The 27,486-nt window shown below is 43.9% G+C and overlaps 1 protein-coding gene across 3 annotated transcripts in view; it reads left to right on the top strand.

Annotated features, from left to right (window-relative positions):
- Positions 1-448: 448 nt before the first annotated feature.
- The window catches only part of kif16ba (kinesin family member 16Ba), a 58,158-nt gene continuing 31,120 nt past the window's right edge, over positions 449-27,486 (top strand). For all 3 annotated transcript variants that reach the window (XM_017716485.2, XM_017716486.2, XM_037543539.1), the window contains exons 1-13: positions 449-731; positions 8,864-8,933; positions 9,732-9,845; positions 15,390-15,506; positions 17,287-17,384; positions 17,544-17,653; positions 19,654-19,796; positions 21,123-21,291; positions 22,535-22,666; positions 24,191-24,366; positions 25,742-25,807; positions 25,900-25,959; positions 26,740-26,859. In XM_017716485.2, coding sequence (XP_017571974.2) covers positions 685-731; positions 8,864-8,933; positions 9,732-9,845; positions 15,390-15,506; positions 17,287-17,384; positions 17,544-17,653; positions 19,654-19,796; positions 21,123-21,291; positions 22,535-22,666; positions 24,191-24,366; positions 25,742-25,807; positions 25,900-25,959; positions 26,740-26,859 — 1,422 coding nt within the window. In that variant the 5' untranslated portion in view covers positions 449-684. The remainder of the gene's footprint in view (positions 732-8,863; positions 8,934-9,731; positions 9,846-15,389; positions 15,507-17,286; positions 17,385-17,543; positions 17,654-19,653; positions 19,797-21,122; positions 21,292-22,534; positions 22,667-24,190; positions 24,367-25,741; positions 25,808-25,899; positions 25,960-26,739; positions 26,860-27,486) is intronic.

The following is a 27,486-nucleotide window of genomic DNA, read 5'->3' as shown; positions in this document are numbered from 1 at the left end:
CTTAGTAAGGCGTGATCTTTTTCCCCATGCCTTACTATTTTGTGGCCACAAGTTACTTATCTCAGTCCCATGCCTTACTTCCAGAGTCCCACTGGTGACAATATGTATAAATAAAAGTAATGACGGTCCTAATGAGTGGCCATGACTTATTAAGGCGTGGGAATGAGATGATTAAGTCGTGGCCAGGGAACGAGATCCTAATGCGTTACTTAGTAAGACGTGGGAATGAGATCATGGCTTGCTAAGTCGTGGCCACACATTAGGATCTCGTTCCCACGCTTTACTAAGTCGTAGCCACGACTTAATTGTCTCTCGTACACAGCCTGCGCTCTACGCCCACTCCGCTCCAGTAGGGGTCAGTAGAGCGGGAGCAGGGTGTCCAGTCGTGAGGGAGGCGCTTTAAAAGCAGAAGTAAACAGAAGCGGAGAGAAGGCAGCGCTCACTCCTCTCTCCTCCTCTCTCCTCCTCTCTCCTCCGGGTCTTATTCCTCTCTAACCGCCGCTCTCTCCTCCTCCGCTGGCCGAGTCCGGGGCCATGAGGGTCCGCTAGTGCCCGGCTCTCTCCCCGCTGCGGGTTCGCGGGCTCGCGGGCTCCGGTGTGAATGCAGGCGGACGCCGCTGTGGCTTCTCTCCGCAGAGCCTGACGAGGTGCCGGTGCGAGTCCGGTTTGACCGGGAGTCCCGGGATGGCCTCGGTCAGAGTGGCCGTGAGGGTCCGGCCCATGAACACACGGTGAGAGCAGCAATATCACGACTAGCTGACATCAGCTTTAGCGCTCGCTTTAAAGGGCAACTCCGCCGAATCTTCTGAATTTCCGTGCGACTCGGTGGTTGAGGTGTTCCTTACAGTGGTGCTGATAGGAACCAGACGTCACAAATATAGCCATTTAATTTACTGCCCAGAACCTGCACGAGTCCTCTGAGTGCTTATGGGCGATGATGATGGTGATGATGGTAAAATAGTCTTTCTTTGGGGTTCACTTTGCCTTAGGACCCCCTTCATGCACCTCTCTGCCGGTAATAGACTGTAAAATATACTCTGTGGGCCAAATCTTTAGTGAAACACTGTCTCGGACATCAGGCAGCGCATTCATAACCACTTCATGCAGCTTCACGTCTTTCTGTGATGGAGCTTCTAGAGGCATTAAACCCTTCAGACGTCTGGTTCCCATCACCACCACTGTGAACAGTTCTGACTCGGCGAGTTTCTCTAGAACAGAGCACCTCACACCAAACCGCTCTGAACGACTTCGATAACACCTGGACCGTTTAACTGTGCTGAACATCTTTACCAGTCAGTGGAGTTCCCCCTTTAAAGGGGCTTTTAACTCATTCGCACATTGAATATGTGGCTCGGTGATTGTTGGCCACATTTAGACTTGAGTGAAAATGTCCCTAACCGTAATTCAAACGGGGGTAAAACTCATCTGTTTGTTTTTCCTCTTGTGTTTCTTGGTTGTGGGTTTGCTGTTCTCCTGAAGAGAATACTGCACTGAATCCTACTAGGAACAGTTCACATGCTTTACTAGGACTGTTTGAATATAATGTGTGTTGTGTTCTGTTATCATCACTTCGCTTCACAATGTCAAGTCAAGTCAGGCTTTATTGTCGTGTCAGCCGTATACAAGTACACAGTGAAGCGAAGCAACATCCCTCCAGGACCAACACAGGAACACAAGTACAGGGCAAAGCAATAAATACAGCGCAGACAGTACAGTACAACACATACAAAACCGAGCGCAGGCAGTACAGAGAGTATGTGGAGCAGAGCAGTCAGTATATGAGCAGAGCAGTCACTGTATGAGCAGAGCAGTCAGTATATGAGCATAGCAGTCGCTGTATGAGCAGAGCAGTCACTGTATGAGCAGAGCAGTCGCTGTATGAGCAGTCACTGTATGAGCAGAGCAGTCACTGTATGAGCAGAGCAGTCACTGTATGAGCAGAGCAGTCGCTGTATGAGCAGAGCAGTCAGTATATGAGCAGAGCAGTCACTGTATGAGCAGAGCAGTCACTGTATGAGCAGAGCAGTCAGTATATGAGCATAGCAGTCGCTGTATGAGCAGAGCAGTCACTGTATGAGCAGAGCAGTCGCTGTATGAGCAGTCACTGTATGAGCAGAGCAGTCACTGTATGAGCAGAGCAGTCGCTGTATGAGCAGAGCAGTCGCTGTATGAGCAGAGCAGTCGCTGTATGAGCAGAGCAGTCGCTGTATGAGCATAGCAGTCGCTGTATGAGCATAGCAGTCGCTGTATGAGCAGAGCAGTCGCTGTATGAGCAGAGCAGTCGCTGTATGGGCAGAGCAGTCGCTGTATGGGCATAGCAGTCGCTGTATGAGCAGAGCAGTCGCTGTATGAGCAGAGCAGTCGCTGTATGAGCAGAGCAGTCGCTGTATGAGCAGAGCAGTCACTGAGGTAATAACAGACTTGGTATACAGTGTTTGGTTGTTATGGGCAGCATTCTAGCTAGATATGATATTGATCTTGATATGCTACAATTAATTCTGTCATATTTCAGACTGGAATCAGATTCTCTCTTATTTTCCTCTGATATCCAGTCCTGCATCTTCTGCTGGGTATCTACACTCACCCTCCCACTCCCGTTAAAAACACCCGGATGCTTGAGGGATTTGGAGAAAGCTTTTTAGCCGAGTCAGTAAGGTGTGGGAGTCAGAAATCGTCAGACTGACTGAGTTGCTCATTCATTCCGAATGCAGCTCTGTCGGCACGTGAGGGACGTTGATGTGTTTTCTTTATCTGTCTGATGCTCATTATACACTATGTTACCAAAAGTATTCGCTCGTCTGGCTTCACACGCATTTGAACTTGAGTGACGTCCCATTCTTAATCCATAGGGTTTAATATGATGTCGGCCCACCCTTTGAAGCTATAACAGCCTCAACTCTTCTGGGAAGGCTTTCCACAAGGGTTAGGAGTGTTTATGGGAATTTTTGACCGTTCTTCCAGAAGCGCATTTGTGAGGTCAGACACTGATGTTGGGCGAGAAGGCCTGGCTCACAGTCTCCACTCCAATTCTTCCCAAAGGTGTTCTGTCAGGTTGAGGTCAGGACTCTGTGCAGGCCAGTCAAGTTCTTCCACACCAAACTCGCTCATCCGTGTCTTTATGGACCTGCTTTGTGCACTGGTGTGCAGTCATGTTGGAGCAGGAAGGGGCCGTCCCCAAACTGTTCCCACAAAGTTGGGAGCATGAAATTGTCCAAAATCTCTTGGTGCTGAAGCTTTAAGAGTTCCTTTCACTGGAACTAAGGGGCCGAGCCCAACTCCTGAAAAACAGCCCCACACCATGATCCCCCCTCCACCAAACTTTACACTTGGCCCAATGCAGTCAGACAAGTACCGTCTCCTGGCAACCGTCAAACCCAGACTCGTCCATTGGATTGCCAGACGCAGAAGCGTGATTGGTCACTCCAGAGAACACGTCTCCACTGCTCTAGAGTCCAGTGGCGGCGCTTTACACCACTGCATTCGACGCTTTACATTGCGCTTGGTGATGTAAGGCTTGGATGCAGCTGCTCAGCCTTGGAAGCCCATTCCATGAAGCTCTCTACGCTGTTCTTGAGCTGATCTGAAGGCTACATGAAGTTTGGAGGTCTGTAGTGATTGACTCTGCAGAAAGTCGGTGACCTCTGCGCACTATGCCCCTCAGCATCCGCTGACCACACTCTGTCATTTTACGTGGCCGACCACTTCGTGGCTGAGTTGCTGTCGTTCCCAATCGCTTCCACTTTGTTATAATCCCACTGACAGTTGACTGTGGAATATTTAGTAGTGAGGAAATTTCACGACTGGACTTGCTGCACAGGTGGCGTCCGATCACGGCACCACGCTGGAATTCACTGAGCTCCTGAGAGCGACCCATTCTTTCACTAATGTCTGTAGAAGCAGTCTGCAGGCCTAGGGGCTCGGCTTTATACACCTGTGGCCATGGAAGTGACTGGAACACCTGAATTCAGTGATTTGGATGCGTGACGGAATACTTTTGGCAATATAGTGTATTATCAGTGCTCCTCTAAATGAGTGTGGTGCAGTGCGCTTAGGTGGCCTATTAGCCTCGCTGTGTTGTGTGTAGATATCAGAGGCAGTCGTGAATTTTCTGTTTACATTGCGTCTGTTCAAACACATGGAGGGTGTGGTCAGGTGCTGACGAGGAGTTAACGAGGCGTGTTGCATTGAATCAACAGCTATTTGCTGGTAGTTTGCTAGTTTGATCATGCATGTTTTAGGTTCTCATGCTGGTGTCGCTTACAGAAAAAATATACTGGACAAAATTATGGAAACACCATGTAAAAGACTCCCTGGCCATTGTATTGGAAACACCTGCTATATAAGTGCATAGTTACCGGACTGTAGCCCATCTGCTGCACAGTTCATCAGCCCCCCTCTTCCCCATCCGTCAATGGAAGGGGACCAACGTAGGACCACCACTGACCAGATATGGTTTGGGTGGTGGTTCATTCTCCTGCGTACAGTCAGAGACCATCAGCCCTCTAGTCCCCATGTGTCAAACAGAAGGCCAACAGGCCAAGTCAGGCCCGTGACACAGTCCTCTTCAGCCCGCAAAATCATCTTATTTTTCTACTATTATTAACCCTTTTCACCCTGAGATGCACTACAGTCCCCAGCATGCAATGCAACATAGTGTGTGTTCCAACCCCTGTCCCCAACAACAAACAGCAGTTACACCAAAAGGGCAGTTTAAATAAAAAAAAAAAAAAGAAAACAAAAAGAAAACAACTTAAATCACTTTATTTATTTATTACATAATTTAGAATTATGTAATTTAGAATTATAGTGTATAAAATAATTTGATGTTGCAGTTTTGGCATATTTTGAATATACAATGGCCTGTTTGTATGGAGGACCAGATTGGCAAGAATGAAAAATAAAAAAAATTAAAAAATAAACGACTTAGTAAATTAATATATGAATTAGAATGGCAAAGAATAATGATAATAAATCTGGGAAAAAAATGTATAAAGTGTATATATGTATATATTTAAAATATTTATTTTTATTTTTTTCTCTCTTTTTATTTATTGCTGTATTTCCTTGTTCTTGCTAATAAAGGGGCTCTCCATCTGTGATGTCACAGCGTCTTAATATTCCTATCGATATCAAACTGTAGAGTTTGTTCATGTCTTGCTCTATCAGCGGTAAGTAGGACAGCACAGTACAGGAATGGCTGCTTACAGGCAGCAGACGGCCTGAGATCTGAGAGTCTCGGCTGATCTGGCTGAAAGCGCAGGTACAGATTATTTGCTCATCCGTTGGAGGACAGTTTGGTCCATTTTGCTGATCTGCTGATTCAGAGGTCGACCCTGTAGCGTTCAGAACTTTGGAGGAGGCGGTTCATCGTCTTTTTTTTGCGAAATTCAGATCATCCAGACATTCGGACGCCCTTCTCTCACACTGCCTGAGGAAGCCTTCGAGAGTTACTCCACAGCAGGTCTGTCTGTCCTTTATGGAATTGGTGAAACGGTTTAATCAGCCTTTCTCCTCCTCGTCTCCTAAGTCAGAACGTGAAAAACACGCCCCCTCATTATCATATGAACGAAGACATACAGAAATAAATGAACTAATGAAACAAAAAAATAAATAAATACATAGATCAGTAAATAAAGCGAACAATTATATGTAGATATAATAATAGATATGTAAAAAAAAATAAACATGGCATTAATAAAACAGCAAATAATACAGAAATAAATAAGTTGAGAAGTATATGACTGCAGAATCAGGAAAAATGTGCATAATTACAATGAAAATGGGCCATATTTACTTTCTTTAGTGTTTTATTCTCTTTTGAGGGGGTTGAAGTGGGCCAGAAGAGAAGGGTGGAGAAAGAGGAGGACTGAATCTGAATCTCATGCTCATCATGTGTTTATCTATCCATCTGCACGTTTAGACAGCGGGCTGCGCACTTTCTGCATACCTCATTGAGCATCTTGCACATCTGGACACTAGACACTTTATTAGGTACAATATCTGCACATATCTATTTATTCATTCTGTGGTCGTTATACGCCGTTACCTGTTAATCCTTGTACAGTAATTATTACACTGCATCTCTCATCTCAGGTTACAGATATTATCACAGGCTGTATTTTTTTTTTCCTATTTGCATATATGCCTGTAGATAGGATGTGGTATATTTATTCTTATGTTTATATGTTTAAATTTTATTCATTTTTTTTAGTTTTGTGAATCTGTTCGTCCCTGCGTTTGAGTCATGGCAGAATATTAATTAAAAACTAAATAAAACATATATAATGTTTATAATATATAACACAGCTGGGCCAGATTTATTACTATGGCCCTTTTAGTGGTTGAGTTTGCCGCCCCTACTGTTCTAAAACTGGGCTGGTTAAGGAAACATTCTCAGAAGTTCCTGCTCCACTGAGAATTGGTATTTTGTTAGCTTGTAAAATCTTCTTTGGCCGTTTACAAATGGTGGAGGTTATTAAACGTTACTAAACTTCAATACCAACCAGTGGCAGCTATATTCCCAATTCACAGCCATACCGCGCCCACTAAACGAGCGTTCCGTCGTAGAACAGGGTCCGTGTATGTTCAGGTCATCAATAGCTAGAGAGGGAGCCATCGAAATGCGCAAGGTTCTGGTACGACGTGGTCCTCGAGGGTTGAGGGGGAGCGAGAAGGGGGCGCAGTGGCACTTACTGTCCACAAAGGAAGCCTAAGTCTTGAGAACTGCTGCTCCAGCCCTTCATCAATGGTCAGTTCCAAGGCCTGCTTGTTCCAGTGAAGTATTTTGGAAGCTTCAAAGGACTTATAATGAAGGGTTTGTTCCAGTTCAACAAAGTCTATTGTTATTGCTGCTTGACAATGTGATTATTTGAGAGGTCAGCGCAGTATATTCGTTTAGAAAGAAACATTTTGGAGCACTAAAGAAGTCTTGAACTGTGTGTGTGTGTGTGTGTGTGTGTGTGTGTGTGTGTGTGAGAAGATACCCGGTCAAGGCTGTAGTCTCAAATCTCGAAGGGGAAAGTTTGTGATCAACTCCAAGTTGCCTTGTCAAAGCCAGCTAACACTGTTGGAAAGTTAAAGCAATTGTAAAGTGTTTTTTATCTTAGTTGGGTTTATATACTGCTAAACGGCTGGGGGTGGTGGGTTATTTGTGCGGTTGTTTTGGGGTCATTTTAAGTTAAATGTGTTCTTTTCATTGTTTTGATTGTTACACAGTGCTTGCTGTGGTATTCCAGGTTGTTGCAAGAGTGTTGCTTAGTGGTTTTGGTGGTATTGTGGGTGGTTGCTAAGAGGTTCCTGTGGTGTTGCATGTGGCTGCTAGAGCTGTTGGAAGGCGGCTGCTAGATGGTTGATATGGTTCTCAAACTGGCCTTAAGATGGTTGATACGGTGTTCCAGGTGGCTGCTCGGTCGTAAGCAGTGTTTAGTTCCACCTCTGCAGCGCCCCTCTGGTTCAACTCTGCTATAGGTGCGGACAAAATAGTATGCAAGTCAGTCAAATGACATTACCACCCCCTGATGATTCCCCACTCGTGCTGCATGTAAGCACTGGAGCCCAGAGCGAGGAGATAACCATGCTCACGTGCTGAGCTAAAAGCTCCCAGCACCACTTCCCAAGGCTGTGAGATGCCAGCTGTCCGTACCAGCTGTAAATAACCAATTCATCTGAGCCTAGTTTGTAATAAATGTTGGACCGGTTAAGTGCGGAGTCTTGCGAGTCTCCATAAAGCTGCAGGTGTTGCATCCGATTCATGTTTCCCTTCGCAAATCGAACTCTTGGGCGCCGCACTCGCTGGACAGTAATCAGCTGATCAGCAGGGGGCGCCCACGAGCAGGTCCTCAATGAATGGTAGTGAGTGGAGCTCAACGGATTAAAACGAAAAGTTAAAATAGTCTCTAAGCCCAGAACTTTCCTTTAGTTTTAGAACGTAGACGGATGTATTTCACTGAAAAACCCAAAGAAATCTCACCTGTACGTCTCCTTTTTTCTACAGCAAACGGGTTTCGGGCAGCAGGAGGCGGGCTTTGCTGCTAGAGGGTGATGATTGATTGGCGAGCGGAGCAGCTCATTGGCTGTTTGCACTCACTGACGTCATGAACGTACATTAAGTGATTAAGATTAAGAGACCCTTATTAGTCCCACAACGGGGAAATTTCACCTCCGCATTTAACCCGTCCGTGAAGTGAAACACCACATACACACTAGTGAGCACACACACACTAGGGGGCAGTGAGCACACTTGCCCGGAGCGGGGGGGCAGCCCAATCCGCAGCGCCTGGGGAGCAGTTGGGGGTTAGGTGTCTTGCTCAAGGACACCTCAGTCACGTGCTGTCGGCTCTGGGGATCGAACCGGCGACCTTCCGGTCACGAGGCTGGATCCCTAACCTCCAGCCCACGACTGACATGAGGCGCCGTTTTAAAAGCTCTTAAGAAAATAACAGCGGTGTTAAATATTTTATGATGTTCCATGTGATATTCTGAAAATCACTGCATTCTCCTACATTAAAAATATTTAAGCATTTATGAAACCGATTTTGCTCAAATGCTCCAGATGAGCCCGTTCATTTTGGAATCACTCGGGAGCGCCCCCTAGAGTGGGAATTCTCCTCTCTACAAGTTCTCTGGTTACTCTTTAAGTGTACGTCTAAATTTCTAAGCGAAAGTAAACGGTGGTGTGTAGTCTTCAGCCGTGGGCTACAGATGCAGCAGGTAGAGGTTAAGCTGGAAACTGCTGGACTCATCTTTTACGAAGCTGTACTGGTGGATGTTCCTCACTTTTGATACCACAACATTGAGCATTAATCATGTGGTTGGACGTCGAGCTGTTCCTTGATGAAAACTGTGTTCTTTGTCTCTGCCTTAGTGAGAAGGAGCTGTCTGCCCAGAGTATCATTGAAATGGAAGGAAACAAAACCACCATTACAAATGTGAAAGTAAGTCTGAGCAAGGCTTCCTGTGAGAACTTTGGATGCTAATGTGGCTAAATGTGGGAAAGTAAAACCAGATGGCATGGTGGTGGAAAACGCTCTCGGCGGAAATAAAACGATATGCTTTTGTCCCAAAACGTAATTTCCACCTTTTTCTACTGTCTCTTTTTTCTATTCTCTTGAACCTAATTCTGGTTGAATACGTTAAAAGCAGAGCCAGCTAACTGTCCAGAAAGGCTGGTCAGACCCGTTAGCAGCATTAACTCATTCTTTACCAACGTCACATTAGCATCTCAAATAATCTGTCTGTTTGATAAAAATGTACATTTGTTACAGTTACAGTGATGAAAGTCTGTATGAAGTGTTGTTTTGCCTTTTGGTTGAAGCAGTTGGTCGATGAAAGCTAAAGCCTGTTAGCATTTTCTCATTCATTAATCATTTAAGGTCCAATAATTACATTAACAGTCGAAACCATGTCATTCGGATGGTAGACCCACTCTGTAGACTGTGCCTTTGTTTATCGTGTTGTTTATTCTTATCTTTCTTACCTGTCTTTGCTGCCTTTCGCTATTTTGGTTAAAGTCGGACTGCTTCAACCAAAGATGCTAACATGGCTAACAGCCAGAGAAACCAAGCGTTATCTGTGTTATGCTGGCAACTTTCAAATCATTCGCCTGCTGAATGTAAACAGATCTGTGGTGTTTTCTCGATTTGAGGTCCGAAGCCGTCACCGTGCCGGATAAGAGCAAATGTTTCTGATGGGAACGTCGGTCATGCTGTCTCTTCTCTTTTCTTCCGCTCCAGATTCCTGACGGTGTGACGGGAGACTCCATGAGAGAGCGAACTAAAACCTTTACGTATGATTTTTCCTACAATTCGGGGGACCGTTCCAGCACGCGATTCGTCTCGCAAGAGAAGGTGATGTTATGATGCCATGATTTTCCAAGTCATTTTGGGTCGTTTCTTGTAGTTAAATTAATCCTGAAATTTACATGCAATGTAAAGAACAGGCATTTTCAAATGATGTCAAAAACCGAGAAACAAAGACAGAAATGGAGATGCAAGGTTTTCTTCCCGTTAGGACTTCCATCCTGGCGTCTGAAGTTTTCTTCTTTAGTTATTTTTATACTGGAGCTGTGAGGCCAGTGTAGCTAACAGTTCATACCTCCTCTGTTAGCACTGTGCTAACTGAATGCTGAAATCATCACATACTGTGTGTGTGTGTGTGTGTGTGTGTGTGTGTGTGTGTGTGTGTGTGTGTGTGTGTACATTATATATAACATTTTATATATCGCTCTTGTTGGAAGAAAACCTCGTATCTCCAAAATGGTAAATTTGCAGGAGAAGGAAAAAAAACGTACTTTACTTTGTTTTACAGTGTAAGTCAATGGAACCAGACTTTTTTTGTCATGGTAATTTTGAGCCGCTTCTTTTGGTCCATTCATCATGAAATGTATATATAATATAAAGGGCGGAAAACATTTTCAAATTATGCCAAAAATGACAACAGCTGTGTGTGTGTGTGTGTGTGTGTGTGTGTGTGTGTGTGTGTGTATAATATATATGTATGTATACGTGTGTAAATGTCCTAATGAATGGATATTTTATGGCACTATATTTTTAAATGCATAAAACAAAGATAGACTCGTGAAAGCACTGGGCGACACTTCAGCTAATATCTTTTAAATACCATTCAGAAGATCATTAACACGGATGAGAAGGGTCTGGCTGCAGACATGCACTCTCATCCCGACATGCCCGGCCAGCCTAGTGATGCTCTGCCACAGCAGTGTTTTAGTCGGTTTTAAGAGGGAAAACAGTGAAGCACGTACTGCTGGGCAACAAGAGCTACACTGAATTTCAAAATAAAACCTGCCAGGATGATGAGACATGATGAAGGCTACTGAAACTGATGAAAGCCAGGCTGAAGACGACTAGAGCAGTTATCAAAAACTGTAATATTGATTTAAAATAGAACTAATTAAGGATGCTGGGAGGTCGTGACGAGGTTCAGTCGTTGTAGTGCTGTGGGCACCAAAGCGGTGCGTTGTCGCAACGTAGCTGTGTCTGCAGGGCCGTTAGAACAATCAGAATCCTGATATCAACCCATCAGGAAAACACATGAAAACCACCAGGAGCCAACAGACACTTTTAATGGGTTCTGTGAACCCCCCCCCTCCTCCTAAAAACAGGGCGGGACATTAAACAGAATTCCCTAGCCGTGTTAAGTGATGTGATGAGAGAGCATGTCTGTAGCCAGACTGTAACGATACACAACCCTACACATAAAGTAGCTATAATGTGACTGCTGTACCATTTAAAGTGGAACATGAATAATAACACGCCTTCTGTCTAGGAGTCTCACATGCACTCCCTCACAAATGTATCTCACAGAAATCTTTTGTACAGCTTACATAGCTTTAAATAATAATAATAATAATAAAAAAGTCGTCGGTTCTGATGAGCATTTGCAAGATGAGACGCTCTATACGGGCAGAAAAGCCAGCTAGCTAGGCTCTCTAGGTTGTTTGCTCTTCCAGATAAGGTTGTTTGGCTGAAGTAGTGTGTTTTTAATGACACGTGGGTGGGCGTTGTAATGGTATTTTATCGTCATTGTGACAAATTATGCCACGATATGCTTTTCTGAGCATATCATGGACACTGTCAGTAGCTGACGCTGACTTCTCGTTGCATTATGAAGTGAGCAATAGTTCGGCCTGTTTAATTAGATTTAGTACAGTGCAGTTTGTAATACGTAGAATAAAAATAATTGTAGTTTTAATATGATAGTATTTTTAAAATGTGGGACTTGTTTTGTCTGTTAAAACCTATTAAATCTCAGAAAAGCAAAAAAAAATCACGATGCATATCATGCATCGTGATATTGCCCAGCCCTGTCGTGACATTGTGGCAAAGACTGTTTTAACTGGGTGATGGAGAATAATGAAAGAAATCAGAACTGTCGGTCTGTCGGTCGGTCTGTCGGTCAGTCTGTCGGTCAGTCTGTCGGTCAGTCGGTCGGTCTGTCGGTCGGTCGGTCTGTTGGTCTGTCGGTCGGTCTGTCTGTGGGTTTTTTTTTTTGTTTTTTGTTTTTTTTTCTCTCTCTCTCTCTTTTTTTTCTTTTCTTTTCAGTAGCTTGCTGCCTGTTCATCAGAGATGGCTTGCTTCCCGCTGGTGTACTTTTATGGAGGAAATGTTTGAGATTTTGGTTTCTAGGCCTGCAGTCTAAGCACGGGGTGTGTGTGAATGTTGTAATCAGCTTTGATGCCCAAATCTGCTTACCCTTTGGTCTCTTACTTTTTGGGTTGGTAAAGTGGGAATATTTCTGTTTTAGTGTGAATTCAGGACAGTGTTTCTCAGACCCACCAATAGAGCCACTGCAGAGTTCAGAGCGTTCCCCACCACAGTCCGCTACACATTCCACAGCAAGGCCCGCTGGATGGTTTTAAGGCCTGAGCAAAGTGAACCAGTGTTCTCCCAAAAAATGTTCTCCTCACACTCACATGGTTCTACAGTCTTCTGGTCCACATTCATACAGTCTACAGATGTTCTACCGTCTACACCCCACCGTTCGCTGTTCCACAATTTTCACTCCTCCATTCACTGTTCTAGTCTTGCCTTCCACATTCACACTGTTCTATCATCTTTACCTCCACATTTCTTCCCGCTCTGCAGTGTTCTAAGATTTTCTTCCCACATTCGTGCTGTTCATCAATCTTCCTCCCACTATTCATACTGTTTTACAGTCTGGGGCGGCACGGTGGCAATCACACTGTTCTAGAACATTTTCCTTTGTTCACAGTGTTTTGCGATCTTCTCCTCCATATTCATGCTGTTCTACAATGTTCTACCCCATGTTCCCACTGTTCTACAGTCTACGCCTCCACATTCAAGCTATTCTGCAGTCTTGTACCTCACGTTCACACTGTTCTAGCTTTCTGATCTAGAATGTTCTCCCTCCATTCACGCTGTTCTACAGTTTTCCCCACCATTCACAGTGTTCTAGAATGTTCTCGTCTCACGCTGGTTTACAATCTACCTCACATTTATGCTGTTCTACGTTCTCCTCGCTTGCATTCTTGCTGTTCTGCAGTCTTCTTCTTCATAGTTCTGCAGTCTTCTATCCACCATTCACAATGTTCTGCAGTCTTCTGTTCTGGAACGTTCTACCTCCATTCACACTGTTCTTCAGACTCTTCCAGAATGTTCTCCCACGATTCATGCTGTTCTACGACCTTCTCCTCCACATTCACACTAGTCTACAGGCTATTCTTGACTGATTCTCTCTCCATTTTAAATGCTGTTGTTTGTGAATGAGTGGACGGCGTGCTCTGGGTCTTGTGAATGAGTGGACGGCGTGCTCTGCGTCTTGTGAATGATGGGACGGCGTGCTCTGGGTCTTGTGAATGAGTGGACGGCGTGCTCTGGGTCTTGTGAATGAGTGGACGGCGTGCTCTGCGTCTTGTGAATGATGGGACGGCGTGCTCTGCGTCTTGTGAATGATGGGACGGCGTGCTCTGCGTCTTGTGAATGATGGGACGGCGTGCTCTGCGTCTTGTGAATGATGGGACGGCGTGCTCTGGGTCTTGTGAATGAGTGGACGGCGTGCTCTGGGTCTTGTGAATGAGTGGACGGCGTGCTCTGGGTCTTGTGAATGATGGGACGGCGTGCTCTCCGTCTTGTGAATGATGGGACGGCGTGCTCTGGGTCTTGTGAATGATGGGACGGCGTGCTCTGCGTCTTGTGAATGATGGGACGGCGTGCTCTCCGTCTTGTGAATGATGGGACGGCGTGCTCTGCGTCTTGTGAATGATGGGACGGCGTGCTCTGCGTCTTGTGAATGATGGGACGGCGTGCTCTGCGTCTTGTGAATGAGTGGACGGCGTGCTCTGCGTCTTGTGAATGATGGGACGGCGTGCTCTCCGTCTTGTGAATGATGGGACGGCGTGCTCTCCGTCTTGTGAATGATGGGACGGCGTGCTCTGCGTCTTGTGAATGATGGGACGGCGTGCTCTGCGTCTTGTGAATGATGGGACGGCGTGCTCTGCGTCTTGTGAATGAGTGGACGGCGTGCTCTGCGTCTTGTGAATGATGGGACGGCGTGCTCTGCGTCTTGTGAATGATGGGACGGCGTGCTCTGCGTCTTGTGAATGATGGGACGGCGTGCTCTGCGTCTTGTGAATGATGGGACGGCGTGCTCTGCGTCTTGTGAATGATGGGACGGCGTGCCCTGCGTATTGTGAATGATGGGACGGCGTGCTCTGCGTCTTGTGAATGATGGGACGGCGTGCTCTGCGTCTTGTGAATGATGGGACGGCGTGCTCTGCGTCTTGTGAATGATGGGACGGCGTGCTCTGCGTCTTGTGAATGATGGGACGGCGTGCTCTGCGTCTTGTGAATGATGGGACGGCGTGCTCTGCGTCTTGTGAATGATGGGACGGCGTGCTCTGGCTCTTGTGAATGATGGGACGGCGTGCTCTGGCTCTTGTGAATGATGGGACGGCGTGCTCTGCGTCTTGTGAATGATGGGACGGCGTGCTCTGCGTCTTGTGAATGATGGGACGGCGTGCTCTGCGTCTTGTGAATGATGGGACGGCGTGCTCTGCGTCTTGTGAATGATGGGACGGCGTGCTCTGCGTCTTGTGAATGATGGGACGGCGTGCTCTGCGTCTTGTGAATGATGGGACGGCGTGCTCTGGCTCTTGTGAATGATGGGACGGCGTGCTCTGGCTCTTGTGAATGATGGGACGGCGTGCTCTGCGTCTTGTGAATGATGGGACGGCGTGCTCTGGCTCTTGATCAGTGTGAGCTCTCTAGTTTTAGGACGTTGGATGCTGGCCATTGACAGTCACAACTGTGATCACATTTACCTTTGACAGTCCATTCTACGCATTGTCCATACAGCAGTTTAGCCAGTCCTGACCATTCCCAATAAGAATGATGCGGAGTGTTGTTTCTGCAAGCTGGACTTATATCAGAGTTACAGGAGTGGAAGGTGTGGGTAAAACGATGTGCTGCTCCTGGCTGTTGGGAAGTAAATGGATCATTAAAGCTTTCCTTTAGTGATAACAGTTTCCTCCACATTTCAGAATGGGTTGCTTTTTGAATGCCTCATAAAAAGCACAGTGCAGGGTATCTAATCAGAACAGAGCTCATTTACACAGATCAGTCTTAAAGGACAACAGCAAAAGAATTAGGACTGTTTTTGGTGTAAGAGTGCTTTGGACATCTTTCATCATCACATTAGTTCGATTTCTGCCTTAATCTGTTACCCGTAATCCTGCTAATCAAGATATTTGGCATTGTATTACTATTGTTTGTTAGATTAAGGCTGGAACTAACCCCAACCAGGTTTAGCAGGGTTGGATGGCCCAGATTTCAGCAATTTATGCGTTGTTTTTATGTCAGTGTTCAAAGTTCATTGGTCCTTACTTTGATATGTGTTTTTGTGGTGTTTTTCAGGTGTTTAAGGACCTGGGTTCAGATGTACTGAAGGCAGCATTTGAGGGTTATAATGCCTGCATCTTCGCTTATGGTCAGACTGGCTCAGGGAAGTCCTATACCATGATGGGGAACCCTGTAAGACATGTGCTCAGTCCTTCTTTCTGGAGCTCACCAAGCTCTTTTTTGTACCAAACAGATGTGCTTTATTTTTAAAGATCTGTAAAATCACAGGCCAAAAACTGGAATATTAAAACCGATAGAGCTCCGCTTTTGTAAACTTGTGTGCATATTCAGCCTCAGGCTGGAAAAGGTTACAAAACCATCTCTAAAGAGTTTGGACTCCACCAATCACAGTCAGACAGATTGTGTACAAATGGAGGAAATTCAAGACCACTGTTTTCCTCCCCACGAGGGGTCGACCAACAAAGATCACTCCAAGAGCAAGGCGTGTAATAGTCGGCGAGGTCACAGAGGACCCCAGGGTAACTTCTAAACAACTGAACCTCCCTCACATTGGCTAATGTTCATGAGTCCACCATCAGGAGAACACTGAACAACAGTGGTGTGCATGGCAGGGTTGCAAGGAGAAAGCCACTGCTCTCCAAAAAGAACATTGCTGCTCGTCTGCAGTTTGCTAAAGATCACGTGGACAAGCCAGAAGGCTATTAGAAGAATGTTTTGTAGACGGATGAGACCGAAATAGAACCTTTTGGTTTAAATGAAAAGCGTTATGTTTGGAGAAAGGAAAACACTGCATTCCTGCAGTACCTTATCCCATCTGTGAAACATGGTGGTGGTAGTATCATGGTTTGGGCCTGTTTTGCTGCATCTGGACCAGGACGGCTTGCCATCATTGATGGAACAATGAATTCTGAATTATATCAGAGAATTCTAAAGGAAAATGTCAGGACATCTGTCCATGAGCTGAATCTCAAGAGAAGGTGGGTCATGCAGCAAGACAACGACCCTAAGCACACAAGTCGTTCTACCAAAGAATGGATAAAGAAGAATAAAGTTAATGTTTTGGAATGGCCAAGTCAAAGTCCTGACCTTAATCCCATCGAAGTGTTGTGGAAGGACCTGAAGCGAGCAGTTAATGTGAGGAAACCCACCAACATCTCAGAGTTGAAGCTGTTCTGTACGGAGGAATGGGCTAAAATTCCTCCAAGCCGGTCTGCAGGACTGATCAACAGTTACCGGAAATGTTTAGTTGCAGTTATTGCTGCACAGGGGGGTACACACGTCTGTCACATCTGCTCAGTGTGAACCTGCTTTCATCTGTGAAGAGCACAGGGCGCCAGTGGCGAATTTGCCAATCTTGGTGTTCTCTAGCAAATGCCAAGCGTCCTGCACAGTGTTGGGCTGTGAGGACAACACAACACACACTAATACACCACCACCATGTCGGTGTTACTGCAGTGCTGAGAATGACCCACCACCACAAATAGTACCTGCTCTGTGAGGGTCCATGGGGTTCTGATCACTGAAGAACAGGGTGAAAGGGGGTATCAAAGTATCAGAGAAACAGATGGACTACAGTCTGTAACTGTAGAGCTACAAAGTGCAGCTATACAGTAAGTGGAGCTGATAAAATGGACAGTGAGTGTAGAAAGAAGGAGGTGGCCAGGATGTAATGCCTGATCACTGTATGTATTGCTTATAAACAGGATTATAAACTTTTAAAGTCATGTTGTGAAGCCCATGGCTTTAGGCAGGCTAATTGATAGCCATAAGCTTCTATTACTTGGCTATATTAGCCTCGTAACTCTAGTGCAAAACCAAACAAGCAAACCTCAAACCCCAAACATGTCTCAGCTGATCGACTACGTTTGGCGTAAGGAGGGGGATTTTTTTTCTTGAGCTCTTGTGTTAAGGCAGGCTGTTTGCTCTAACTGCTCCTGTTTGTGTATTTAAGGGAGATTTGGGGTTGATTCCTCGGATTTGCGAAGGTCTGTTCACCCGTATTTCCGGGATGACCCGCCGAGATGAAGCTTCTTTCCGTACAGAGGTCAGGTGAGTAACAGTAGGGTCAGAGGTTTGAAGTTTGAAGGTTACCTGCAGCTTGTGAACACACAGCCCTGCTTGTTTTGCTGTTGGTTCATAAACAGTGTTTGGTGGTTCTGTGTTGAAAGCTAAGCTAACTGTGTTGTTTCTGTTTGTGATGTTTGGTAGTTATTTGGAGATCTATAATGAGCGCGTGCGGGACCTGTTGAGGAGGAAGCTGGCCAAGACGTTTAACCTGCGAGTCAGAGAGCACCCCAAAGACGGCCCTTACGTAGAAGGTAAGAGTCGTTACAATATACACGGACATCTGTGGTGACACTCCATTACCTGCTGGGCTTGAATAAACTGGAGAAAACATGCTTTCTAGTCAGAAGCTACTATTGATATTGGTATGGTTTGGTAGTTGTTGGTAGTTGTTGGTAGGGGGTTGGTAGTTGTTGGTAGGGGGTTGGTAGTTGTTGGTAGGCTTTGGTAGTTGTTGGTAGGGGTTTGGTAGTTGTTGGTAGGGGTTTGGTAGTTAATGGTAGGGGTTTGGTAGTTGTTGGTAGGCTTTGGTAGTTGTTGGTAGGCTTTGGTAGTTGTTGGTAGGCTTTGGTAGTTGTTGGTAGTTGTTGGTAGGGGTTTGGTAGTTGTTGGTAGGGGTTTGGTAGTTGTTGGTAGGGGGTTGGTAGTTAATGGTAGGGGGTTGGTAGTTGTTGGTAGGGGTTTGGTAGTTGTTGGTAGGGGTTTGGTAGTTGTTGGTAGGGTTTGGTAGTTGTTGGTAGGGTTTGGTAGTTGTTGGTAGGCTTTGGTAGTTGTTGGTAGTTGTTAGTAGGGGTTTGGTAGTTGTTGGTAGGGGTTTGGTAGTTGTTGGTAGGGGGTTGGTAGTTGTTGGTGGTAGGGGTTGGTAGTTGTTGGTAGGCTTTGGTAGTTGTTGGTAGGGGTTTGGTAGTTAATGGTAGGGGGTTGGTAGTTGTTGGTAGGCTTTGGTAGTTTTAAAAATTCATGTTAAAATAATAAAACTGCTGCGTCTCAAACCTTTTAAGGAGGTTACTGTAGCTATGCATTGACTTTTTTTTATTTCCAAGAGCTAAATTAATTATAACGCACAAATATTTTAAGCTCCTGTTCATATTTCATGAGCTAAGCTGTTCTGCATGTGGAAGGCTGCAGCACGGCTTTATCGGTTTTACAAGCACGACAGCGGGTGGGGAAAAGAGAGAGACCATATGCTGTTACAGAAAGTCAGACCGCATATCAGAACTGATTCTGGACATGGAATAATGTCACACATTAAAAGAAAACGTGTAAAAAAAATTAATATAAAAAAATCCAGAGACATTTTAAAGCTGCAGACAAGGTGTTATCAGACATCAAATCGTTCTACTTGATGGTCATGATTGACGAAAACTATATCGTCCTTTGGCTCATGACTATTTCTGGGTTTTCTGTCGTATGATAGTGGACCGCTGTTTGCCAGGCTGCTTCACCGTGGCAGTTTATCCTGCTCACCCAGCCTGCTCCATGGCTTGTAAAGTTTGAACAGCTCTTTGCCCAGTTAGGGCCGAGCTTCTGAATGATTGAGGACAGTCTTCTAGTGGAGCTGGACCCCTCTGGAACTTTTTTCTTTGACATTTATGATGTGAAGAGTGATGCTTTTGAGCAGAGCAAACAAATCGTACTACTACAACAGATATCCAGAACGTAAAGCAGTTATAACTCCAGTGAGCATTAACACAGTTATTAATGCTTCTCTTTGTACATATTTGGGTTGTATTTTTTTCACTTATTTGAAATATAAACTACTGATCTTCTTCTGTGCTGCTGGTTTTTCATAAACATCGTACTTTCGTTCATGTGCATCACGATAAACCTTAGTTTGTGTATCTAAAGCTGAGTTAACAGAGAAAGTTAGCCGTCGTGAAGGGAGTTAACCACGTTATGGTTTTCATAATAATAATAATTTTTAAGACGAGTTGATTTAAAGACTTCTGCTTGAAATTTGCCGATATATTTAGCAGTGTTGATTTCTAGGGATGAATTACTTGCCCAGTCCAGCAGTTTTCTTTTGAGATACAGTTTGTTGACCCACAGTCATTATATGGTTGTATATGTGGTCTTAATTACTGTGTGAGCCTCAGTGAAAGGTAATTAGTGGAATGTGAGTCCTTGCTAATGTTTTAGAGCCAATCATGTGGGTCTGAATAGATTTTCTGATTATTATAATCATCTGTTATGTGTTTTTGATAGTCTTGACGTCGTTGCTGTTGTTCAAAAAATATTGAATAATACCTCTCAGACCTGTCGAAGCACCTGGTTCAGAACTACACAGACGTGGAGGAGCTGATGGAGGCGGGAAACATCAACCGCACCACAGCCAGCACCGGCATGAATGACGCCAGCAGCCGCTCACACGCCATCTTCACAATCAACTTTACACAGGTAACCGAGATCTGTGGTGTTTTTTTTCCCCCATACGAAAAGAATATGTACCTCTGGTCAAATAATTATATTTTTAGTTTAAGTGAAAATAAGGAAGCGGGTGGGGGGGGCAAAATGTAGCCTTTGCAAACATTGACACATTTTATATTACTTGTATTTTTCCCAATGTGTTAAACTCAGCAAATAATTAGAAACTGTGCACTAAAATGTGCAAAATTGAGTTTTCTATTATTTTTACTTGGGAAAACAGCAAATGTAATTTTACCAGGTGAGTTCAAACCTTTGCAAACTGCTGTGGACATGTAGGTTTCACAGCTGGCTCATACAGGTAACACATACTGGTTTACTGCTATATGTTGGCTTCAGGTTCTTCCGTCTTCCGCCTCGTACTCACTTTTTATTTGACTGTTCTGGTTTTTCTAGTTCAGTCTATTCTAGTCGTTTGCATTATATTTTATTCTGTTGTGTGTGGGTTTTTTTTTTTTTTTTTTTTTTTTTTAAACCTGATTTTCTCCCCAATTTAGTCGTCTCCAATTCCACCCACTACTTAGGACTCCCCCAATCACACGATACCGCCAGCGCTGGGAGGGTGAAGACTAACACAGGCTTCCTCTGAGTCCTGTGAAACCAACCACCTCTTGTCTTTTCAAACTGCCGCTCATGCGACGTCACGGGACAGCCGAACGCGCTCTGAGGAAAGCGCCACCCGCCAGATCTGTTACATCAGCTAACAGATGTCTGTGCTGACTAGTATCGCGTTGAGTGATGGGGGAGCAGAAGGGGGCCATCCTACCCACCCAGAGAGAGCGAGGCGAATTGTGCTCTCTTGGACTCCCGGCTACGGACGGCTGTAGCGTCACCAGGGATCGAACTCACCATCTCCTGATGACCGGGCCATCACTTAGACGGTTGTGCCACTCGGGAGCCCCCCATTCTGTTGTATTTTTATATTGAATATTGGAATCGTATCATTATCTGCAAATGATTGCTTAAAAAATTTGACTGATAATTTGACTGATAATTCAATATTCAGTTGATCAGTGGAATTGCCATATCAGGGCGTCCCTAATTATTCTTAATTCCATTCACTTGCGTTCTGTGCTACTCACTTCTATTGAGTTTTATTCTATTAAAAACAGCTTAACTGCCATGACTGTGTAAAGTACAGTGTTACATACAGAGGTTACAAACATACCCAACAAAGATAACGGCTGAGAGAGTCAGCGTATCTAACAGCAGTGATGATAATCTAATCGTCTCCCTCTCTCAGCTCCGTTTCGCTCACTCTGTCCGAGCTCAGTCTTCTCTCCCTCTCTCCACCTTCAGGCCAAGTTTGATGCAGAGATGCCTTGTGAAACAGTCAGTAAGATCCACTTGGTGGACCTTGCGGGCAGTGAGAGAGCCGACGCTACAGGAGCTACAGGCGTCCGCCTCAAAGAGGGGGGCAACATCAACAAGAGCCTGGTTACACTCGGCAACGTCATATCCGCCTTAGGTAAGGAGACCCTCACTTAAACGTGGAAAATACTGTGCAAAGGTCAGAGACCACCCTTTAAGTTATCTTTCAGCTTCAGGAAAAATGGAGAAAGCATATTTAAATTACACAGAAGCAGCATTTAGTGTGTCCACTCTTTACCTTACAGCTTCCGCTCTTATCAGAGAAATCTGGGTCCCACTTTATATTGTCTCTAATAACGGTGTAGTTACATGTGAGCATATGTAACAATAATGTAATTACTAATCATTTTGGCGCTGTTAGAGGAATGTAATTACACATGTGTGTCAACTTCAGTTGCTATATGGGTACAATGCAGTTACAGAGTGGTAATCATAGAATGGTAATTAATGTGATGGGATTAGTTTCCCTTGTTACAACAGTTATTCCACAATAATTATGTAAAACACAAATGCAATATTATCCAACAAGGGACTTCTGGTTTGTAGTGTATCAAAGATGCATTGTAATTACAAATTAAAATGAATACACGTGTAACTGCGCAGGCTGTACTTCTGTAATCCATCTGTACCTCTGCTTAAATCAGTAGTGTTGTTATTGATGTATATGATGACATAGTTTATTGATGTGTAACTACACAGTTATTAGAGACTTTAAATGTAAAGTGGGGCTGAAATATTCAGGGATATTTTCCACACATCCAAAGTTCAGTCTTATCAGCTCCACATCCTTTCAGACTCATAGTGCTGAGTGTCTTTGAGTGGAAGGATGGACAGAAGCTCCTGTGGATGTTTTCAGATCTGAAGCATCTTGATTTTCTCATGTCTCTCAGAGATGAAAGCTTTAAGTGCTTTTAATCTTATGGGTTTTGGTGTCTAGCAGAGTCTTCCAGGTGGTTGTTAGGAGTCTCATTTTCTCTGTAGCTTTTAATCAGTTTTTAGAACTCCAGTTTTGGAAACTCTGTTGTTTTTTTGTTTTTTTAATCATTTTTTTAATGATTTTTTTTTTTGCTTTGATTATCTCCTTCCTTATGCTTATGGATTATATTACGTCCAATCTTCTCAAATATCTACTGAAATTTGTACATAATGGTCATTTTCACTTAAATAAAAAACTAAAGGCATGTTTGAAGTATGGCATCATCACAGTAAGTTATCATTGAAAGAAAACATGCATATTAGAAATATTGAGGAGGCAAGAGGTATATAGTGATTTTTATGATATGATGTCTAAGTTCTTGGATGTCATTTCTCTTTCTCTCTGTCTCTCGCTCACTCTCTAGCTGATATGTCTCAGAATGGAGGGAACAGTCAGCTGAAGAAGAAGCAGGTGTTTGTCCCGTACAGAGACTCCGTTCTAACGTGGCTCCTCAAAGACAGCCTGGGTGGAAACTCCAAAACCATCATGATCGCAAGTTAGTGGAAAATTCTTTGTTAAATAGCCATTTTGGTTACAGCCTGCACCATGTGTCACACATCCTGTCTTAGAACCACAAGTTCATCACAGAGTGCGTCTCTGCTCTCGTTCTGGAATCATTTTCATCCTTTTATTCCCAAGGCAACCTGAGCTCTGAGTAAAAGAGAAGAAGCAGAAATAATATCACTGTTTATATCTTCCAAATGGTAACTTACTGTATGTAATTTTAATGGTTAGTTACAAAATTAAAACTACAACCTTTCAGAGTTTAGCAGGAGGTTTTAGTTTCCTTGCCCATTGATATGATAATGTTTGATATGATCACATGGCTGTTTTAACGGAACTTGTTTCATGAAGATGAGAAGCTTGCAACTGTTGCAGCTGAGTTTCAAGTGAGTTGCAGGACACTTTACATCATGCAGCTCAAGTGCATGACAGTTTCCCAGTCTAAAGGCAGTCTTTTATTAGTTGTCAGAGTTTGGATACAATGTTAAGGATGCCGTTCTAGAAGTCTCAGCCAGCTTTAGACTCTGTTATTGTCGGGCACAACTCTGTCTGGTAGTTCCTCTAACGGGAGCCGAAAGGGTTGTCTGACGGGGCGAAAGCACGTCGTGCATAACTTAAAAACTTGACCTCTGTACGAATCTGTGCATCTGGGCAGAACTGTGAGGCGTTTTCCTGAGACGGGTTTTGCAAAACGGAGAAGGAGTGGAGCGGATTATTGCGCTCAACGCCACATCACTCATCCCTAAATAGATCTGCACTCATTGCGCTTTATTTTGGAGAAAAGGTCCAGCAGGTTTAGTTTTTCCTACGCAGTCCATGTAAACATGAGCCTCATTAGCAAGTGCCCTGAACACCATAACCAGCACAGAGACAGCATCATATTTCTACATTACAGCTACTGCTCGCCGAGCTGCAGCACAGCGGAGTCAGTTTCTCAGGGTTTTTAGTCAAACCTCTGTGATGACCATCTCCAGCGTTTTAAACACAGCAGTGAAGGAGTATTTGCCTTGGAGCTTGGACCTCCTCTATAGCCTGTATTCACTCTACAGCTCAGTTTACTCCTTTTTTTTGATCGCCTACCTCGTTAAATGTGACACCTGTTGAGCGGAGCTGTTCAGCTGAAGTTGAAGATTTTTAAACTTGGTCGAGTGGAAGCTCAGCTGTGGCTGTTTAGTTGAATTACTGGTGCTTTAGGAACGCAGCGATGATTTCAGGCATCATCAGCCATCGTGTACAGTGCGACCAGAAGCTGTAACAAACACGGGAGTGTGAAAATGGTCTATTGCAGAACCTGAGGAACGTTCTAGAATCTCTTTCTGAATTAAAAACATTCCTAACTTTACTGCTCTTTGATTTCCTTAATCATGGTTTAAAATATTTATTTTTTTGTCAGTGATATTTCAGTGTAACGGTGTAAAGCTGGCATTTTCAGGCTTTTTCAACTATATAAAAATATATATAATAAAAGCTTTTCTTAAGGCGGGCAGTGAAATGGTAGTTTTCTCTGTTCCCTCAGCCATCTCCCCTGCAGACGTGAACTACGGAGAGACCCTCAGTACGCTGCGCTATGCTAACCGCGCCAAAAACATCATCAACAAACCCACCATCAACGAGGACGCCAACGTGCGGCTGATCCGCGAGCTGAGGGCCGAGATCGCTCGCCTCAAAGCCCTGCTGGTTCAGGGAAACCAGGTCTGGCGCTTTCAGTTAGAGACGACATCATCAGCCTTTTCTTTCCTGAACGTCGATAGCATTATTTCCATATTTAGACACAACTAGTTTAACTTTAGAAACCAAGCAGTTCTGGGATATTTCTGGCTAGATTTGCTAAGAAGTTGGATTAGATCGGTTTCTTTTTCTGCTGATACCCAGTCCTGCAGGTGTCGGTCAGATGCGGGTACTGGGTATCGGATCATTGCTGTCTCTGCTTTTAATTCTACTGTTCTGTATTAATAAGCATATAAACAAATGAATATCTGAAATTCGTGTAGCACAACTTCACACCAGTGAGTCACACAACTCCTTATCAGAGTTATTGCTTGTCAGTCAAATGGGGAAAAAAAGCCACCTGTAATGCTTATAGCATTTTATGCACCCTACCTGTTCAATTAACATTCAGAAGCTGATTTTTATTACGTCTTGGAGTATGAATTTGTAATATGACAGTTTGTTTCACTAATTAATATTTTTGTCCATTTGCAAAAAAATGTATTAACAATTTTAATAGATCCTTGTTTTTATGTTCATACAAAAAGTCTTTCCCTATGACTTCTGTAATTTTGTCTTATATGAATTTTATGCATTTTTAGCCATATTATGACTTCTATTGATACAAATTCAAATGCAAAACAACATTAAATATAATGACAGCATAGCATCTTACTTTCTGCAGGGCTAAACGGCCGTAAAGTTTGTGTAAAAACATTGTGTAGTGTTTTGTACCGTCCGTTCATTGACTGCTGCGTTTTCTAATGTAAACCCAAGATGTAGCTGAAGATGAATCAAATTTCTAGATAAATGGTGGTGATGGGAACCAGACGTATGAAGAGTTTAGTGCTTCTTAAAGCTCGTTCACAAAAGTTATTACCTGAAATGATTCAGTAGGCGGCCTGATGCCTGACGCATTGTTTTATGAAGGTTTTGGTCTGAAATGCATTTTAAAAATGCATTCATGCAGGATGTTTTGAGGCAGAATATTCCCCAATTCAAAATTTTAATTAATCACTATTTTACAGTTACATCTCCTATAAAAACTCGTGACATCATGACCTCTGCCTCCTTTGGCACCACTGTAACTATATTTTGTCCCTCATTCAGCAAATGTCTGTGGTGAGAATGAATGGCAAAAAAATCTGCTAGTAAATTATAGGTTTAATAGGATCTGTGAAACATTTAGTGGCCCTATACGCTCATAAATAACATCAGTTTGGCTGATTTTGAGGGGCCACGTCTGTAAAAACTGTTGGATTGTGGCTCCAGTTGAGCTAATACAGGTTATTGGAGCATCTCTGAGTCATCTTGGTTAGGAAAACATGAAATTGTTGTTGTTGTTGTTGTTGTGTCTCAGATAGCGCTGCTGGACTCTCCCACGGCTCTGAGCATGGAGGAGAAACTGCACCAGAACGAGGCCAGGGTAAGCACCTCCATCACCATCACAACAAAGCGGTTTAACCAGCGATCTTGCCAGTTGCAGATTATTGGAATATTTCTTTCTTTCTTTCTTAGGTGTTGGAACTGACCAAAGAGTGGGCGAATAAATGGAATGAAACGCAGAACATTCTCAAGGTATGACGCCTGTTCTCTGCGCTGTTTCTTAGGGAAATGAGCTTGATTTGGTGCCTTTGCACTGCTTTGAGGTTCTGTTTATTACTGTTGAAGTACTTTGTGTAATGACTCAGCCTTTTGCGAAACTGATGAAGCTGGTGCACAATCCTAGGAGCGTCTACCACTTAACACCACGCATACATTTGCAGTTAATACTCTTGTTTGATTGGGAGCAAATAACTTGGATTGGCCATATCTGTTCTTTATGGTTTGTTGATGAACACTGAAGTGACTTGTATGCCCCCTGCTGGAGAAACTTCACATTGCTAGACGGGAGTTCCAAAGCCACGTCCACACACTTTACATATTAGGTGTTTTCCATTGTTGTAGTGGAGACGCTCTGGAATTCAGCTTTAGATGTCTTTGGAATACAATGAGGTACTGTAGTTTCACCAATTTACAAGTTAATATTATTTATAATAATACCAAGCTGTTCTCTAAGCGGTTCTCTTTCCTGGCACAGCAGTTATCACCTTTGAGGCATTGTCAGCGTTATGTTAATTCAAGTGTGATAATAAAAAAGCACTTTTTCAGTGCATTTGAATTAACATAAACAGCCAGACAGACAATTAACATAATAATGTTAGTTAAATTTAAATGGGTTTTCCGGCTGAGTGTCCTGAAGTTTGATTGTAGTCTAGAAGTTTTATTCCTGTAAAGCGCTGGAGATTAGTCTCCATTGCTGTGTTTTATTGAGACTGTCTGTGTTTTGTGTGTGATTTGTCTGTCTTTGTGTTGTAGGAGCAGACTCTTGCTCTGAGGAAAGAGGGGATTGGTGTGGTTTTAGACTCGGAACTTCCTCATCTGATTGGCATCGATGACGACCTGCTCAGCACTGGCATTATCCTCTACCATTTAAAGGTCGGATTCACAAAAGCCCAGTTACTCTGAAAGGCAGACATCATATTTCCACTCTTGTCCCGTTGCTCCCAATATAATCAGTCAGTCAGGCTTATTTGGCTTCTTACCTTTTGCACTAGAGCTACGAGGCTAACGTAGATATCAAGTCATAGAATTAGCATTGTGCAAATTGCCTGATTAATCACAACTTTGTCTGAAAGTGTCGTTGTTTATCAGTTTTCAATAGATTATACACTACCATTTACATTTATGGCATTTGGCTGACGCTCTTATCCAGAGCGACTTACAATTTGATCATTTTACACAGGGAGGCCAAGGCGGTGTTGGGAGTCTTGCCCAAGGACTTTTATTGGTATACTGTAGGGTGTTTGCCCAGGTGGGGGATTGAACCCCAGTCTACAGCGTAGAAGGCAGAGGTGTTAACCACTACACTAACCAACCACCACAACCATACACTATACAGTTTATACACTACCAAAATTTGACAAAAGTACAGACTAAATTCAGGCCTTGAGATGGCTGCTGCTGTTTTAGCTGTGCTAGTGAGCTTTATTTACTTCTTTATAGATATAAACTAAGGCGACCAGATTTCTGGAAAACCGGGGGCATTTCAAGTTCGGCGGTCAA

Source organism: Pygocentrus nattereri, chromosome 12 (assembly GCF_015220715.1).
Source record: "Pygocentrus nattereri isolate fPygNat1 chromosome 12, fPygNat1.pri, whole genome shotgun sequence".
Taxonomy (NCBI): domain Eukaryota; kingdom Metazoa; phylum Chordata; class Actinopteri; order Characiformes; family Serrasalmidae; genus Pygocentrus; species Pygocentrus nattereri.
The sequence above is the reverse complement of the archived record's forward strand: the minus strand, read 5'-3'. Positions and strand labels throughout refer to the sequence as shown.